Below are 18,292 nucleotides of genomic sequence, written 5' to 3' on the forward strand. Positions count from 1 at the left end.
GGGAACCAGACACCAAAGAAAACAAATGGTTCAGGTGATCCAGCCTCTCAAAATACCTGTTGCAGTTTCCTTGAAGTTCTGCATCAAGAATAGCTTCAAGTGCTGGCTGCGATGGTCCAGCCTCACAAAGCTACTCCAGCCAAGACTTTAAAAAAAAAAAAAATCATCATCCTAAATTTTCTCAGGGCTCCTCAAAGATGCCAGAGCCCCCAGATAACAGGAAACAGTCTAGAAAACAACACTCACATTCTCAAAAGATACCAGAGCCCCCAAATGATAGGAAACAGTCAGAAAAACAATATGGGTGACAGATGTTAACCATCATCGTTTGTTTGTTTATTGAGGCAGGATTCCTTTGTGTAGCCCTGGTTGTCCTGGTACTCTCTGTAGACCAGGCCGGCCTCGAACTCACAGAGATCCACCTGCCTCTGATCCTGAGTGCTGGGATTAAAGGCATGTGCCGCCACCACCACCCAGCGTTTCCTATCATAGTTACATGTTGTTATTGATCATAGTCAGGAAAAAAAGCTAAACAAAAGAGCTAAATTCAAGATTTTCTTTCTAAAGGAAAAAAGAGGGATATGACACAGGACAGGAAAAGGATAGATGATTGAATCTACTTTAACACAAAATCAACCATTAATCTTAAAATATTTTACATTGGTATGAATTTTGGTTTATTGATAGAAATTTAAAGCTAATTTTTTATACTGTATGTATGCTTCTACTCTTGTTTAGGGTATTGTGTTTATTTAAAGTGTATAATTAAGAAATAGAGATTAACAGTCATCTATAATAGTCAAACTTACAGTCATATTAGGTATGTTTTCAAGGTCATACATGGAGATATATATATATATATATATATATATATATCTCTATATATATATCTCTATATATCTCAAACACTTCAAAAACCTACAGAATATGGCATTTGATATGTTCAATAACCTAAGGCAGTTCATGACAGTGAGACATGTGTCTGCTCCTGACAGCACTAATTTACTACAAAAGATGATGGACATCAAAGAACCTTTGTATGGAGTTTGCTTTTTTATGATAAAAACTAGCTATTTGGGTAAAGAAAATGCTCTCACCTCAATCGCTGACAGCATACTGTCCAAAAAAAGGTGACTGCCAAACTTTGCCAAGACAAGGTAGGATACTCCTTCAGAATTCCCTGCTTCTCAGAAATGTCTGTCAGATATAACATTGGATGCCCCAATGTTACAAATGAACTTTGGATGACTGTTCAGACAGCCAGATGTCCCTGTTGTTAGGTAACATTTCACCCTTCTGGGGGGCTTCAATGGAGTTGAAGACTAGATAATCATAGCTAAAGTTTTCCTTAGTTATTATAAAAGGTAAATTGGGTATAAAACTTCAGACTTGCAAAGATAAGATAAATAATTGAGTATTTTCTCTAAATTTTCCAAATACAAAGGAACTGGATATTGTAACTGTAATTCTTACTTAGTAACTGGTTTTGTTGTATATAATTTTTTAAGTTAAATCCTTCCTTTTTAATTAGACAAAAAGGGGGAAATGTGTAATATTCCTTTACACTGTGTGAATATATGCTGCTGTGATTGGTTTAATAAAGAAGCTGACTGGCCAATAGCTGTTCAGGATGAGGTCTAACAGGGGGAACCAGACTAAAGACACTAGGAAGAAGTCGCCAGCCAGACATGGAGAGGAAACAGGAGGTGCAAGATGAAAGAGAGGTAATACCACATGGCAGAATGTAGATTAATATAAATGGGTTAAATTTAAGTTGTAAGAGTTAGCTAGTAACAAGCCTGAGCTATTGGCTAAGTATTTATAATTAATAAGAATTTTCCATGTGGTTATTTGGGAGCAACTGCAGAGACACAGAGAAATTCTGCCTCTACAAGTAGGTAGGGCGTTTTCTTAGAGACTGGAGGGGTGGGCCCAGTCCCCAGTCCCCAGCTGCCAGCCACCAGCCTCCAGCTCCCAGTCCATTTTGGGTGAGGCCATCCCTGGGCTGGTGGTCCTGGGTTTTATAAGAAAGTGGGCTGAGTAAGACATGGGGAATAAGCTAGTATGCAGCACTCCTCCATGGTCTCAACACCAGCTGTGGCCTCCAGATTCCTGCCCTGTTTGAGTTCCTATTTTGACTTCCTCAAATGATAAACAGTGATATGGAAGTATAAGCCAAATAAATCCTTTCCTTCCCAACTTGCTTTTGGTCATGGTATTTCATCACAATAGAAACCCTGACTAAGCCAGCCTGTGGGTTCCCCCAAAGGACAGAGCTTATCTGTGTGACCAGTGAGATACTGTAGGAATGGCAGAGTATGATTTCTGAGGCTAGATTCAAAAGGGCATGATTTCTTTTGAAGCTCTCTAGGATTTACTAGCTATGGAGAAAACTTGCTGTCATGCTTGCCATAAGAGGCCCATATAGGGGCCTCCTGCCAACAGCCAGCCCCTTCCTGCAAACCATGGGAGAGAGGATTCCATTTCCCCAGAGCAGCCTGCAGTAGCCTTGGTCTTGGCTGACACAAAGCTGCATCTTCATAAGGGACGAGACAGGGCTACAGGACAAAAGTAACCATCCTATGACAAACCTAAGGGCACATGATAGACAACAAATACACTAGGTTACATTAGAATGATAGAACTGGATGCAGTTCTGTCTCACCTATAATTTTATGGTCTCAATTTCCATACCACACTCTCCCCTGCACAGGCTGTGGCCACCATCACTACTGACTGGGCAGAAAGGTAAGAAGTTCCAGGGAAGGCTCTGGAATGCTAGAAAATTTGCCTTTCCAAGTGCAAGTCTTGATGCCAACTTCATATCCACTGCCCTCCACGCCAAGGGCCATACACAGTGCCCACCATACCATACATTTTTGTCCTTGCTCAAGCTGCTCTCTCATGGGCAGTATCTCGGCCTGAAAAAGCTCACTTCAGCTCTGTTTGTTTTTATGACACTACACTCCCTCCTGACTTCCTTCCCACCTTGCGCAGGAAGAGACAGAGCTACTTCCATGCTTGTGTACTTCACAAACTACATCCTAAACTGCAGCTGTTTCAAACGGTGGTCATGAAGTATTCCACAGTCTGCTGTGTTAGAACATAAGCTTTTACAAGCAGGAGCCTTGTGTTCCTGTCTCTGCACCCTGGGTCCTGCTGGAGGGAGGTGAGGTCTCCATCTCCCCTCACTCCCATTATTCCAGCAGGTGAAGTTTCCAAGGAACTTACCTGGCAGAGAGCGGATGAATTCATAGACATCTTCTACATTCCACTTTGTGGGCTCACTTGGTAGGAAGTGGTGTCCCATGCCTACCAGGTCCCGCATGTGCATGTCAGGGAGCTCCAGATCCCTCTGGCCTTGTCGCCGTCGGGAGGTGGATGAGCTGGCTGAGATGGGTGACAAGGGTTCCTCATAGCTTGAGTTGTCTGAGCACCGACTAGAGTCTTCCTGGCTGTGTGTCAGCTGCAGGGCAGCAGTAACTGAAAGGGGTACAGTGCCTGAGGGCTGGGAGCAGAGAGAAACAGCGTTCTTCAGGATTGGGGGAACTGACCATTCCCACGTCAAGCAGGGGTGGAGGCAGGTGTTGCTCCCTTTTCTGCTTGGTTCCTATTCCCAGGGTCACACCCCGTCTTCCTGCTCTTCCACCTGGGACAGTCAGTCCCCCAGCACTGTCTCTGCTGCAGCACACTGTAACAACCTGCTCTCAGTCTGTCCTGTGGTGGTGTCTTACGTGATCTGGATGACCAAGAGGGACTTCCCACATATGGACATCCTGGACTGCAGCTTTTAGCAGATTCTTAAGGTACAAGATAAAAGTCACCACCACCCCTGCCACCGCCACCACCACTTAAGGACGAAGACTGCCACGCTAGGCTGTGAGTTCCTTTAAGGCTATGCCCTTGGATCTTTAGTGTCCAACAGAATCACTGGCATGGAACTGTTGTGAAAAATATTTAATGGATGAATATCCAATTCCTGATGGGGAGACCTTCACCAACACAGTGCTCCAGTTTTCAAAGTGGCAAAAAGGTAGCAGGGGAAAAAGTGGAAGCTGCCATCTCTCCCAGCCTAACGTGGAGGTAACCTGGATAGTCTGTCTTCACAGGGCCAGCAGGGTGAGACTCAAGAAATCAAGAATGGATGGCAATCCCAAGATGGGGTCATTGTCGGCTAAGACTACTGGGTAAGGGTCCCTAGGTCTAAGAAAAGGGTCCTACTAGGGGACCCAGAGAAGGCTGGATGTGAGACCTGTAAGAGGTGAGAGCAGCATGCTGGAGGAGACAGCATACCATGGAAGCTCAACAGGACTCTTACCTGTTTCTTGGTGTCCTTGGTAAGCGTGGGAAGGCTAGCCTTGCTGGCCCGTCGGCGGTTGTGGGTTGTGGTCCCTGCCTTCTGCAACTTGCTCCTGTCTGAGTGAAAAAGTCCCACTCGTTTGGTGCATCCCACGTTATACCTGCAGGGAGGAGCAATAAGTCAGAGCAGGGCCCTAGATGGCACAAACAGCCAACCCGAGTCTATGGGTACAAACTGACTCCAGGACATTGCTGATCACTGAGACTCTGGGAAGGCACTTGAGTTCAGAGCCCTTCTTGAGACCAGTCACCTTCTAAAACCAGTCTCAGGATGACAAGAGGGAGTGCCATGATGTTTTTAATTCAACTGCTCAGAGCACAGCTGCCTATGGCTGTAACACTGCCGTGCTAGGAAACTACTCTGTCCACTGTCCTGCTGGAGTGTGGCCTGGCAACGCTTGACCAAAGGCCTTGGCTCCTTCATCACAGCCTGGTCAGCATGGCTGAGGACAGGAACTCTGGGGCATTACTTACAACACCTCTGCCTGGAACCTAGAGAACTCTTTTTGGGTTCCGAGCTGTCAAGGTTTAACTGCTCCTACAGAGCAGGGGGCAAATAGAGCCGAATCCCCATGACTCAGCTGTGTCACTTTGGGCACAGCCACTCTTTCATGCCTTAGTTTCCCACCCATAAAAAGGGCACAACAGGAAATACAATGGTGACAGTGGGACAGCTGCCAAGCAGAAAGGTTCTGAAAACAGACAACTGACTAGCAGGACCCCTGGCACCAAGTTTCTCTGTCTCTGTTGCTACCTCTCTGTCTGTCTGTCTCCTTTTGTTTTGGGTTGAAACAAGGTCTCCTCAGGCAGCCCCTACTATATACTCTACTACTATATAGTGGAGGCTGACCTCATTCTTAATCAATCCTGTCTCAGTCATTACAGATCTGTAGCACCGGCCCACTTTGAAGCAGCTTCTCAATAAAGGATAGAGACTTTTATCATCATCAGTTCTTTCCAGGCTGAATAAAAGCTTGCCATGGTCCTGGGCTAAATTTTATTTCTGTGGAGAGCTTTCCTCTATGGGCATGGCAGCTGCCCGTAGGGCCCAGCTAATGGGCTGCTTTGTGTGCCTGGATAGTGATACTTCCTCTGACACCCAAGGCAGGGGAGTTCTTCTGGTTTCCCAGGCCTAGTGCACTCACCTGCTATGCTTGGGATATAGTGCCTTAACTAGGCAGGTCAAGGAGCTTGGAGGACTGATGAGCCTCACCTACAGCATCCACGGTAGATGATTACTAGGAGGACCCTGGAGACAGGAAGGGGCTGGGCATGGCAGTGGGGAAGGCCACTCACCTCTTTGCACAAGCCATGGAGCAGAAGCGCTTGGAACGCTTGAACTTGTAGGCAAAGTCCACCCGTCCACAGAGCTCACACTTGAGTTTGAGGGGGGTACCCTCCTCTTTGGATTCTGTAAAGTATGGAAATGGCTGAGTTTAGTGATATTTCATTTGTATTTTAATAAATAAACTTTCCTAAAGTTCAGAGAGCAAAACAGCTGCCCTGGTCAGTCTTCCAGACCAGGCAGTGGTAACATACACCTTTGATTCCAGTAGTCACACTACTTAGTCATAGAAACCAGGCGGTAGGGGTACATGCCTTTAATCCCAGCACTAGAAAGGAATATAAAATGGGAGGAGACAGCTCTCAGACACAGTCTCATTCTGAGGTTCCTGGAGGCAAAACTGCCATTTTAGACTTTATAGATAAGAGCCAGTGGCTGGCTGTTTTGCTTTTCTGACTTTCAGGTTGAACCCCGATATCCGTCTCTGGGTTATTAATCGTGCTACAGCTGAGTGTGGGGAGAGACTGTGACATGCTGTAGACACACCAACCGCAGGAGCTCCTAGCCTGCCTCTGCAATGTCTCTGTGGATACGACATCCAGTGGCATCCACTTAGAAAACAACAGACTCTCCCACTCGTTTTGCATGGGTTAGGCCTCCCACTGGAGAGTTTCCCGAGAGTGTCTGGTGATGCCTCTTTCAAACTGCGGGCCAGGGGCACAGCAGGGGTGGGCAAAGTCAGCTTCCTTCTCCATGACCTCCAAAGAAACAGAAGGTTCGCACAAGCTAAATAGAGTCTTTGCCTGGCCGTGGCTGTGCCTCAGACCTTCCCAACTCAAATTCAGGCTCTTGAGAAAGCAAAAGGGGGGAATACCTGCATGGTACTGTCCTGACCCTCACTTCTAGAACTTGGTAATAGTTCCTGCAATAAGTGAAATTCTGAAACTGTGTGGTTGCTGGAGAGGCAGAAGGCTCTTACTTCTGTTTCTATTCTACAGGGAGAGAGGCAGAGGAGGTGCTGGGGAAATGTTCTGTGGGAGGGAACATTACTTGGTCCCTGCTCAGGGTTCCTCCACAGACACCGAGAAAAGGGAAGCGTGAGGCCTGCCCTTCTGCCTACACCAGAAGACCTGAGCCCCACAACTGTGTGCGTACCTTGCAGGTAGGGTTCCTCCATCTCTGAGTCAGTGGTGGTGGTGTGATCCTGCTGTGGGAGCTTCTCAGGCAAGAACCCCTGTGCATACTTCTTCTTGAGATTCCCCACCAGCAGGGACGAGCGTCCCACCTAGAGGACAGGTGACATAGAGGCCACAAGGTTTAGATCCTAGACTCCTTGCCACTCAGCCTTATTATAATTACAGGTACACAGTAGCCAGGCAAATATCAGCCCTCCCCAATCCTCCCACATGCCATCATTCAAGGGTGCCCCACTCAAGGGGCACTGTTCTGCTGTCCGGCTCCCAAAGCAAGCAACAGTGGGCACCACAGTACAGGGACAACTCAGGAAGTCGGGGGTATTCTATCCTGCCAGGTGTGTCCAAGGGCAGAGATCACATTTCCCTCACCACTCACTGATCAGGTGCCTGGTCGTATGTTCAGAAAGCACCAGAGGGGCAAGGCTAAGTGTGAGAGTGTATTTACAAGACACAGTGTCCCTGTTTAGACTTCATACTGTTCCCTACCTGACCACAGCCAAGTCAGAGGAACAGGCAGCCCCAGGGGAGAGCAGGACACAAGTGACCCCAGCCACAGAGGAATGCCCTGTGACTGGCAGCACTAAGGCTGGCTTTACCTCTTCAGGCCTTTGTTTTGTTTGGGAAAGCTGGTGGCCAGTTCACATGGCCTGTGGTCTAGGATAATGTGAGCTGCTGTTCTATCTGCCTTCATTCGGCAGGCTCATGGTTTCTCCAGAGGCAGGGGGAGGACCAGACTGGGGTGGAGGGACAGGCATGGAGCAGAGCTAGGTCCTTATAAGGTAAGCGGCCCCTGAGAGATCTGCCACTGGCTGCGGCCAGCCTCCAGAGGGAGAGGGCACAAATGAGTTTGCCTGTTGACGGTTCAGAAAGTAGTTCACCCACTGCGGGAATCCTCTGTCAGAGGATTCTGACACTGCTCAGTCCTCTGGTGACTTATAAGACTTCCCACAGATCCAAAGCATGAGCACCGTCCTATGGAGCCATACATGCCCTTGCTGAGGTCCCCTGATCTCACTCACTCCCTTTCAAGGTTCTGTTCCCAGAGGCACATCTCAGGTTGTATTTCCATGCCACCACCTTGGTTTCCACCACAGCTCAGGAACTGAACTAACAGGTTCCTTTTCCTAACTGGTTGTTTGGTTTTGGCATTGAAAACTCAATGAAGAATAATTTTCCAAAGTCCATTGTTTTTCATTAAATATCCCAAGGTGAACTAAGTTCCTCTACTTCAGGGGTCACAGGACACAAGTCAGCGATACTGCTTATCCCATGAGCATAAACTTCTAAGGGAATTTTTGTCAATTATTCTTGATCACCAAATCATTTTGGACTCTGGAGAAACTTGATCCTAGAGAGAAATTATTCTGACATTGTGAAGGTTGGGGAAACCAGCAAGGTAAGAGTAAACTGTTCACATTTTCAGAAATTTTACATGGAACTGTAAAAATATTCTAGCACACATCTAAAATATATTTAAAGAAAAAAAAAGAGGGGAAAAGAAGTAGTCCGTACCGGGAAAGGCTCCGCCCCCTCCTGGATCACAAACCCTTCGATAACATGCGTCAGGATTTGGGGTTTCACAATGGCCTGTGGTGGTTTATTCTCACCATTCTGGGGGGCAGTGCCGGCGATGCTGGAGGCAGAGTTTCCGTTCCCTGAGGTCATGCCGGGGCTGCTGAGGTCGGTCAGTGCATGAACAATGCCCTGCCCTGTCTCTGCATGAGAGAGGGGGGGAGAGAGAGAGAGAGAAAGAAAGAGAGAGAGAGAGAGAGAGAGTAAAGAGAAAGAGAGAGAGAAAGGAGACAAAGTGGCAGGGATGAGAATGGAGGCCAGCTTGGACATGAACCACCAGCACCCACAGCGCCAACCAGGTGGTCTCTACCCTCCAAAGGCCCACTTAGAAGTGGCAGCGCTTTAGTGGTCCCACCACCAGGGTAAGCGCTATCAGTTTTGTAACAGTCGGGCTCTGCAGCTAGCCAGATTTCTTAAACAGCTATTCAAGACCTATCTAAGCAGGCTGAAACAGCCAGAATTCTGCCCTGAGGAGTAAGGCCTCGGGCAGTACTGGAAAGACAAAGCAACACTGCTTACAGAGAATTCCAAACAGTGATAAGGATATTTAAAGCCAGACCAAGAAGCTCCACTAAACACAGGCTCACGTGGTAATAGAGCAACCAGGTGGATGGATGTTAAAGGACGCTTCTAGGAGTCTCCTTGGAGGGTCAGATTCACAGCACCCTGAAACTGCTGCCCAGGAAACACCAGTACACACTACCCTTTGGTGGCTGCTGCACTAAGTTATGGGGCCATTTTCTTTCTCCACAGCCGCCATTTTTCTCTACTGACCCCACTCTAAACCCAATCTCTGGCTCAGTGTGCAGTGTACCCTGCATCCAGCCCTTAGCAAGCACAGACCCCTCTGCTCTCGGTGGACAACCTTAACTTCTCCTCAGGAGAACTCAACACAATGTACCAGAAAAGGATGGGTGAACCCCACAACCTGTCAGGGTGGCCCGTCATCTCCCGAGTGAGGTGCCTCACTACTGCAGGGTGCAAGGCTCCCCCATCTCATTTTAAGAGCCCTCTCCCCAGTCCCCTGCCCAAGGCTGTTCTGTGTCACCAAGTACTCAGTGAGCTGAGGTGCTTTTAACCTGGAATCATCTAAAAGAGAAAAGTGCAAAACCCATTTCTTAATTGCAACAAGTCTATTAATATCAAGCATAAGCCAGTGGTATATGATAAACAGAAACAGCATTAAAACAATAAAATAAAAATAACTACAGTACATTGTTACTTAGGTAACTTCTGTATAGCACTTTCTATGAAGACATTATTTCATGTTGTGGAAATGGGAACTCACAGAGTCTGATCAGGCATAAGGCACTAAAAACAGAAACATTTAGTGACAATTTTTGACAGGGCTCCAGCATACCTCCAACGTCAGGGTCATTTTTTTTTTTATCAGAAGTTCTGGTTCAGAAAACCAGGAGCAACCTTTGAGAATAAGAAAGTACAGGTGGTAACATGCCTTCAGTTCTCATTCCTACAGAACCAACTAGGAGCAGACTCCAGAGCTGAGCAAAAGCTGCCCAGGAGACACAACACCACTGATAAGGGTTTTAATTCTAATTTCTGGGGCTGGTGAGATGGCTCAGAGAGTGTCGCACAAGCCAACGGCCCCAGCTTGATGCCCAGCACCTATGGTTGAAAGAGAAAGTCAACTCTGAAAGCTGTCCTCCGACACCACAGGTGCAACGTGTGGCAAGTGCACACCCGCACGTTAGTATGTGTGTATGCTTGCACAGACACACACACACACACACACACACTAACGTTAAAAATCTTAAAATTAATTTGTATTTGACCCAAAGCCATACCAGCAAGTTTAAAAAATACCCTTTAAATGTTTGTGCTAGTGTGGAATAGTTTAATAGCTTTGGCTTTTCTGTAGAAAATTAGAGACAGTCCCAATTTTTTCTTTCTTCTTCTTCTTCTTTTTTTTTCTGTTTTGTTTTTCGAGAGAAGATTTCTCTGTGTAACAGCCCTGGCTGCCCTGGAACTCACTTTGTAGACCAGGCTGGCCTCAAATTCAGAGAACAGCTTGCCTCTGCCTCCTGAGTGCTGGGATTAAAGGTCTGTGCCATCACGGCCCGGCTTCTCTTTTAAATTTTAAAGTCTGTGTTTATTCCATTTTCCCTTGCTTTTACTTTCTAATATTTTAGGTTTACATCGATATAAATACAAATTTTATTAAAATGATGGATAACTATTGTTCACATCTAAAGCTTACAATGAGAGCTGAATGCTAACATCTAGACTCCAGCAAGACAGACCCTGAGGATCTGAGCGTGCTGTGGCTAGCAGAGAGCAAGGTCAGCTCCTGTCCACCGCTCAAGCAGTCTACAGCAGCCCCCACCCAGTGACTTCTAGCATCTGTCCGAACGTTTCCAGCAATAGAGGAACTAGTTTGCTACCTTGGGGAGTACGATCACAGAGTTCTTCCTTACAATGAGCCCCAAATCTGTCTTCCTGCTGGTTTCTGCCATTAATCCTAGCTATGTTCCTTAAGACTGGAGAAAGGGTCTAATCAGATATGTACACAGCAAACACAGGCTTAGCAAGGCCTAGGGACTGTCTCCACCAGTGAGTGAACTGTGCCCACTCCTGACCCTCTCAGCCAGCCCCACGGGCTAGCAAATAAAGATGTCACCAACCACGTGTGCATCTCAGAGACATTTTTGATTCATATCTGTCTCTCCATCTAGAGACAAGGGTCTCACCAAGTTGCTATGATCAGCCTTGCACTTGAGATGCTCCTGTCTTGGCCCTACTTGGCTCTCTCCCAGCCTCCTAATATTGAGTTCACAGCTGTGCACCACATCTAGCTACTGTTTGTTTCTCAACAGTCACAGGCCTGCCTGGGCATGGGCTGAAGAAGTGTGGCTCCTTACTAGGGAGTTAAACTGGAAGACAGCCACTTCCCTTTCCACTATGGCTCACTGCCGCCTCCCACCGGTCACTGACCGAACTGTTCCTGACACCTTGTCTCCTTTTGTGGGTTCTTTCTAGCCCTGCTCCACTGCAATGTCCCCAGCTCCAACCTCTTCCTTACTGTCCCTGTCAGGCAGAGGAGGAGTTCTTCCGGAAATTCATCAGCAGAGGTTACAAACCCAGGGCTCACCGATGGGAAGCAAGGACTCTGGTATCTTCAGTCTTGTTTTTTTTTTTTTTTTTTTTTTTAAGATGCAGAGACAAACAAATGAACTCCTTCATGCTGACACCAGAAATTCTAGCTGCCATCACAATCCTGGGGCAGATTACAGGAGACAGAACCCCAGGGGCAGAGGGGGGTATTCACAGCTGTCTGGCTTTGCTACCGTCATGATGCCCTATAGTTCATCACCTGCTTTAGTAACAAAGAGTTTGGGCTATTTCTGGAAGGTCCGAACAGTCTCACCCCCCTGCCATGCTCAGCACACTGAGATTAATTTAATCTGCTTTCCAGTCTCCCAGACTGCTTTGCAGCCTGTTTGGGGGGGAAAAGCCTTTTTGACAGTGAAACTTGCAGGGACCCGCCCTGCTGGCCTGAGGCAAAGAAAAGAGACAAAGAAACTCTGTCTTTGGAATTCAGTTCCTCAGTGCTCTCCAGCCAGGGGGATTCCCACAGGTCTCAGATGCCTTCCTACAGTGAGCTCCTCAGCAGAACAGTAGGTGCTCACCTTGCTCCAGGGGCCGGAAGGGGAAATGGGCCAGCTCTGCTGGGAAGAGGCAGGCTGGAACTTCTTTAAATTGACCACAAATGGACCACTAGTATGTGCCAGAGTCTTACTAAGCATATGATCAGCCACTAGGCTGTTTCTCACTGCTGATCTCATTCACAGGCTCTGGCAGAAACAGCTCTTTTGCAAGAAAAGAAAAAAAAGAAAGAAAAAAGAAAGGTCTACTCAGTGGCCCCTGTTTATGCTACTGTTTTAAAATCATCTTTGGAACTGGTCACTTCTACTAACCAAGGAAAGAGCTGTGACCCACAGGAGCTAACCTTATATCCAAAATATGACACATGCCTGTTAAAACTGCAAAGAATCATAAATATAAAATAATAAATAGTAATTCAAAATACAGGTCTCCTTGGTACTACAAAGAGTCCTGCCACAGGTGAGATCCAAAAACTCCTTGCTGGAGTTTTACAGTGAGTGGCATTTTGGTGTCTACTGTGGAAGTGGCAATTTCCGTGGACCTGCCCATAAATGACAGCTGCTCTTCTTAGCCCAATGTCACGGTCACTATGGAGAATTTCCTCAGTGGAGGAGAGTTAGGGCACCAAGCCTGATACAGAAACTTGGTAAGGCAGGGAAGCTCCCAGAAAGACACTTTCAGTCAGCTGGAGAGAGAGAAGACTGGCCAGTTCAGACCCAGGTTCTTCCTTATGTCAGATGACACACAAACCATCGGCTCTTTGGGAATGTGGAAGGTTTGTGTGTGCATGCAGCGTGTAAGCCAGAGGTTGATACTGGCTGTCCTGGCTGGTGACAGTATGAGAATAAACTAATGAAATTAACAAAGACTTTAAGGAGCCAGCAATTGACAACAACCTAGCTCACCACACATCAGAACAAGAACCTGTACCAGCACTTGCTCTAGGCTCAGCACTGCTGCCGCTGTTGTGCTTCAGCTCAGCCTGTTCTCCCTACTAGAGTGAAGCACCTGTCTCCAGGAGACAGCAGGAGGTCACACCTGCTCCAAGCAGCAGAGGTCACCTTACAGAGAGGAGAGCCAGAGTGGCTAGCTAGGTCTGTGGAAAGGTCTAGGGCCACCCTTCCTAATCTCTTTAGATATATCTGGACCCCCAAAGAAATTGGTGGCACTGTGAACCGGAGGGAGGTGTCCCCTCCCAGGAAGAAGGGCACGGCGGAGGGGGTGGGCTGGAGCTCAATGCAGGCACTCTTCACAAAGAGATTCCTGGGGAGAATCTTCAAAGTGCAAGTTTGGCTATACCTGTTCAGAATTTGCTATGAGTCAGCTCAGGTAAGCAGACCCTTTCCAACACTGCTTAGGGACCCAGATACGGTGGGAAGGAATGGGACCAGATCCAGGTGGAGGGGCCCTGAGTCTAGGGCATGAGGCAACTTGTCTTCAGGATTGAAATACTTATTCTATGTGATATTCTATTGAGAAAATGTAGAGTCACCTATGAAGCAAACTTTGGACTTGTCTGTGAGCATGTTTCCAGAGAGGTTTGATGGCGGTGGGAAGACCCACCCTAAATGTGGGTTAGCACCATTCCGTGGAGCTGGGGGCCCAAACTGAACTAAAAAGGAGAAACTGAGTTTAATACCAGATTCAGTTCTCTGCTTCCTGACTGTGGACACATGTGACCAGCAGCTTCAAGGTCCTACCATTACGCCTACTCCACTACAGTGGACAGCACTCTTAAACTTCCAGTCAAAATGCATCCTTCTTTTCTTAGGTTGCCTCTGTCATGTATTTTGCCACCGCAACATAATGAGTAGCAAATACATCCCAGGTCATGAAAGAAAGTTGGGCAGAATACAGTGGTTCCAGTTTCCCTAGGTGGGCTGCTAAGTGGAACGGGCTGGGTGGGGAGCACTAGGCTTTGACTGGCTGGGAACAGCATGAGGGCACTTGAGGGAGGTGGCAGGAAATGGATCCTCCATTCTGGGACACCGAAGCAGAGGCATCATGTGTGGTCTGGGACATTAGGTTTGGGAACTGGCAATTATCTAGGTGAGTGATGCCCAGATGGAGTCTTGAAGTAATAAGAAAAGGAATGTGGTTAATCAGGACCCAGGGGCTACAGTCAATATTCCAAGATGCCAGAAGGGAAGTAGTGTATGCTCTTTCAATAGGCCTAGCACACCATTTCCCACACTTACAATTTAGGATGAGTCATTTCTCCCACAAACTTCAACACTAAATTTAGATGAGGACCACATGTGCATCTCCCATGCAGACTGCACACATTACAGGTGTGCTTTTTAGAACTCAAGCAAGAGTGAATGCCATCTGGAAGATGGTATCTCCTAGAACACGCAGCAAAGGAGCTCTTAGTGGGGAGAAAATTGCAGGCTCCTTCCCAGAGTCCTGGAGGAGTCACTGCCTGCAAGCATTTCGGTTCTTGTAAGGACAGAGCCGTGAGACAGAGGCCTGTAGCCTGGAGGCTACAAGCCATATGGCTTTGTCACCAGCTTGCCCCTCAGAGCACCGTCCTCGGTCAGGCCAACTGCAGTTGCTCTGAAGACCCTGGCACAGCAGGGAGATTTACCGGCACAGAGGCAAGACTGGATCCAGGCTCTCTGTGGAGAAGAGAGCTGGCCAGCAGACTGGGAAAGCAGCTGAGCCAGGGAACCTCAAGCCAGCCTGAGTGCCACTTCAGCATGACCTCACTGAGGCTAGGTTAGCAGGCCAGGAGGGCAGACGAGCTCTCAGTATTCTGGGTAAGAGCTAAATATCTGTCTACGGTCTTCGCTGGAGGGTCAAACCCTTCCTCCTGGCAGCCACTGCTATACAACTGACTTTCGGGCTGTTGTCTCTCAAGACAGGCAGAGAGGCAGAGCCACAGAGAGGGCCGGTCCGACTCACCCCAAATCACAGGCTAGAGTGCGCAGAAGTGGGCTGTAAACAGCTGGATATCTTCCAAGCTGTCACCCAGAGCTAGGAGGGAAGCGATCAGTGCAGGCGACAGCCACCCTCCCCCATGCAGCTGAGGACAAGGGAGCAGTGGGAGATTTCCACCCAGGGCCCTCAACTGCTTCCTAGGCCTCAGGCTGGGAGCCATAATGGGCTGAGGTCAAATGTAAGAGGCTGCTGTGGTGGTCACTCAGCTTCTGCGGAACTGCAAAGTGATGTCCAACAGGCCAGCACAGCAGGAGTGCACATCAGTCCTGGCCGCAACGGTCAAGGCAAAGCTGTCCCAGGAGGGTGTCCAATGCCCAATCAAAGACTCCCATCACAGTGCTCTGGCAGATACTAAGACACCAAGGGAGAGCCTCTACAGAGATATCACAAGTGCCAGGAGAAAGAGATCAAGGGTGGTAGGGGAGAGGGATGCTGGTTCTGGGCCAGGCCTGAGCTCATTCTGGCTCTACCTGTGATACCCTGTGTACAAGGTATTCACTGAGTCTGTTTTCTCTATCTGAAGAACCATAAACTGCAGGAAGTTTAAGTATATGGTAAGTGCTGGCTTTGAGTAAATGGAGAAGCAGAAAACCACTGGGCTTAAACCCTAGCCTGTGGTGCCAGCAGACAACTTCAGGCCTCAGCTTCCTCAACTGTGACATGTGTGCTCCTGCCTGCTGCTCCTGCAGAGAGAAAATTAACATCAGGAAGCACCACTCAGAAGTGGCTCTGACCTCACTCTCACTAACCCTGACCTCACCCGGTCCCTGAGGTTAGGCTGAGGTCTTGTTCCTGCTGCCCTGTGCTGTGTGTACTGGGGTATACCCTGTGCCTTGTCTGTGCACCTCGAGGTCAGGCTCCAGAAAGAGTCGTTATTCATGTGTGCTCTGACAGGGCTGAGCAGAACAGAAGTGCTCTGCTCCTCAGGACAAGCCAAGTCATGCACCATCTCCAAGACTATCAACTCAACAGTCAAGGAGACAAATACCAGAGTCTGTCTCCGTGGCATCTTTCCTAAAGAGGCTAAGAGTCATCAGCAGACAGTGCAGAAAAACCCCAGAAACAAAGGGGAGATAACCTTTCTGAGTCGTCAAAGGGAGAACCCCCACATACAGATACAAGGACTATACATACAAAGTCAGGAAGTGGTTTTGTCTGTGAAATAAAATCAGTTTAAAATGCTAAAAATAAACTCACGGAAGATAGATTTTTAAAATTCCATTTACAGGGGCCGGAGAGATGGCTCAGTGACTTAGAGCATTGCCTGCTCTTCCAAAGGTCCTGAGTTCAATTCCCGGCAACCACATGGTGGCTCACAACCATGTGTAATGAGGTCTGGTGCCCTCTTCTGGCCTGCAGACATATACACAGACAGAATATTGTATACATAATAAATAAATAAATATTTTAAAAAAATTCCATTTACAAAAAACTTGAAATATTTAGTAAATGTTCTAATTATCTTCAGGCTGATAATAAGGAAAGATAATCATGCCCCCTAATATGCTAACCCCATTACTTTTGACTACTAACTGTAAGATCATCTAAGGTGACAAATGGCAGCCAAGGTGGGAACGCAGGAGACGGTACCAGCCTCAGCTGTCCGGCCCACGTAATGGCCCAGGTGGATCCCTGTACAAGTCAGTTTTGCTGACTTCTCTCAGAAAGCACCGCTCTCTGCAGTGTTTAGCTGGATGACAGAAGGCTGTGCACAGGGACATGGGAGGTGGGCCTCTCTTCCTGTCATCTGGATCCTGGGACAGAATTCTGGTGGTCAGGCTTGGCAGAGCATCTCACATTCTAAATGTATTTACCTACTACCTACTTATTTATTTATTTTGCTGCTGCCTGAGCTCTCAGTCACCGTACTTGCTATCAGCCAATTAATAGCTGAGCACTGTAACTGCATGCCTGGAAAAATGGAGCAAATTCACTTTTAAAAACTATACCTGCTTCACATACATTTTAGACTGTCACTCGTTTTGGGTGTTCCAAATGTTAATACAGTTGTGTAGCTCTGGGCCACAGACAGATGGGTTCAAATATGCGGAAGACATCAGTAGCTAGGAATAACATGCAGAGTTCGCAGCCTGAGAGCTGGGCAGTGAGCGCCCTGGAAACAATCCTCAGTAGTCATGAGCCGTGGTTCTCTTGCTGAGGGCTCCGGCTCCGGCATGGCAGCAGGACTAGTCCCCTAATCTACTGAGGAGGGCTTTATTACAATACGGCACCGAAGTAATCTTTCCCTAACATCTGACCACTAAGTATGCTTTAAAGAACGTTGAAATGGGAAACCCAGTCTAACATCTGGATTCACCTCAGAACACTGGCAAGCTGTAGTTAGCATCAACTTCTTTAGCAGATGCAGAAACAGTGTTGTCTTTGGATTCATTTTAACTAAAATACTTGGAAATTGAAAGACAGGGAAACCACAGCCCCTTTCACTAACATGGTCTGGGAAGGGGGTTACAAAGTTTATGAAGGGACCTATGTAGTGTTATAATGTTATAATCCCAGAGTGAGAATAATCTAAATTATGTTGCTTCTGACTATACTACTATTTTCTAAAACTAACAATTCTGGGAGATGGCTCAGTCTGTAAAACGTTTGTTCCATGAATTTAGATTCCCAGCACCCATGTAAAAAGCCAGGCATGGGGGTACATGCCTATAACTCCAGTGCTAATGGGTAGGGACAGGAGGAGATCTTTAGGGCTTCCTAGCCAACCAATCCAGCCAATCTTCAGTTCAGTGAGACCAATGTATCAAAGAATAAGGAGGGGCGTGATAAAGGCAGACAAATACACACATGCACACACATTAACACATATACATACATACCTCCCCTAGTAATTTTATATTGCATGACTCTTGGTTAACTGTAAAAAGAGCACATTTAAGGGGCCGGAAAGATGGCTCATTGATTAAGAGCACTTGTTCCTGTAGAGGACCTAGGTTTGGCTCTCAGAATCTATATGGCAACTCACAACCATCTGTAACTCCAGTTCCAGGGGATCTGATGCCCTTCTCTGGCCCCCTATAAGCACCAGGCATGTATGTGGTGACTATATAAACATGTAGGCAAAACACACATTCACAGAAAATTAAATCTAAAAAATTTCAAAAATAGCTCATTTCTTGATCATGTTAGTTATATTCTATTTTGTTACTAATAAGAGGAAAAAGTCTAAAATTAATTAAGAATATTAGGCAAATGGCTATTTGCCTAGTAATTCCTCAAGTATCTATGATATGAAGTAGAATTAAAGACAGTTTACCTCTGAATATCTTTACATATATCAAACCAAGATTCTGAT

The 18,292-nt window shown here is 47.1% G+C and overlaps 1 protein-coding gene across 4 annotated transcripts in view; it reads right to left on the reverse strand.

The window, feature by feature from the left end:
• Window positions 1-18,292, reverse strand: part of Phc2 (polyhomeotic homolog 2) — a 54,843-nt gene that overhangs the window by 8,025 nt on the left and 28,526 nt on the right. For all 4 annotated transcript variants that reach the window (XM_085686614.2, XM_085686615.2, XM_085686616.2 and 1 more), the window contains 5 exons: window positions 8,353-8,555; window positions 6,800-6,929; window positions 5,656-5,770; window positions 4,319-4,460; window positions 3,232-3,508 (listed from right to left, as the gene is read on the reverse strand). In XM_085686614.2, coding sequence (XP_085542740.1) covers window positions 3,232-3,508; window positions 4,319-4,460; window positions 5,656-5,770; window positions 6,800-6,929; window positions 8,353-8,555 — 867 coding nt within the window. The remainder of the gene's footprint in view (window positions 1-3,231; window positions 3,509-4,318; window positions 4,461-5,655; window positions 5,771-6,799; window positions 6,930-8,352; window positions 8,556-18,292) is intronic.

Source organism: Myodes glareolus, chromosome 3 (assembly GCF_982192425.1).
Source record: "Myodes glareolus chromosome 3, mMyoGla1.1, whole genome shotgun sequence".
In the NCBI taxonomy this organism is placed as follows: Eukaryota; Metazoa; Chordata; class Mammalia; order Rodentia; family Cricetidae; genus Myodes; species Myodes glareolus.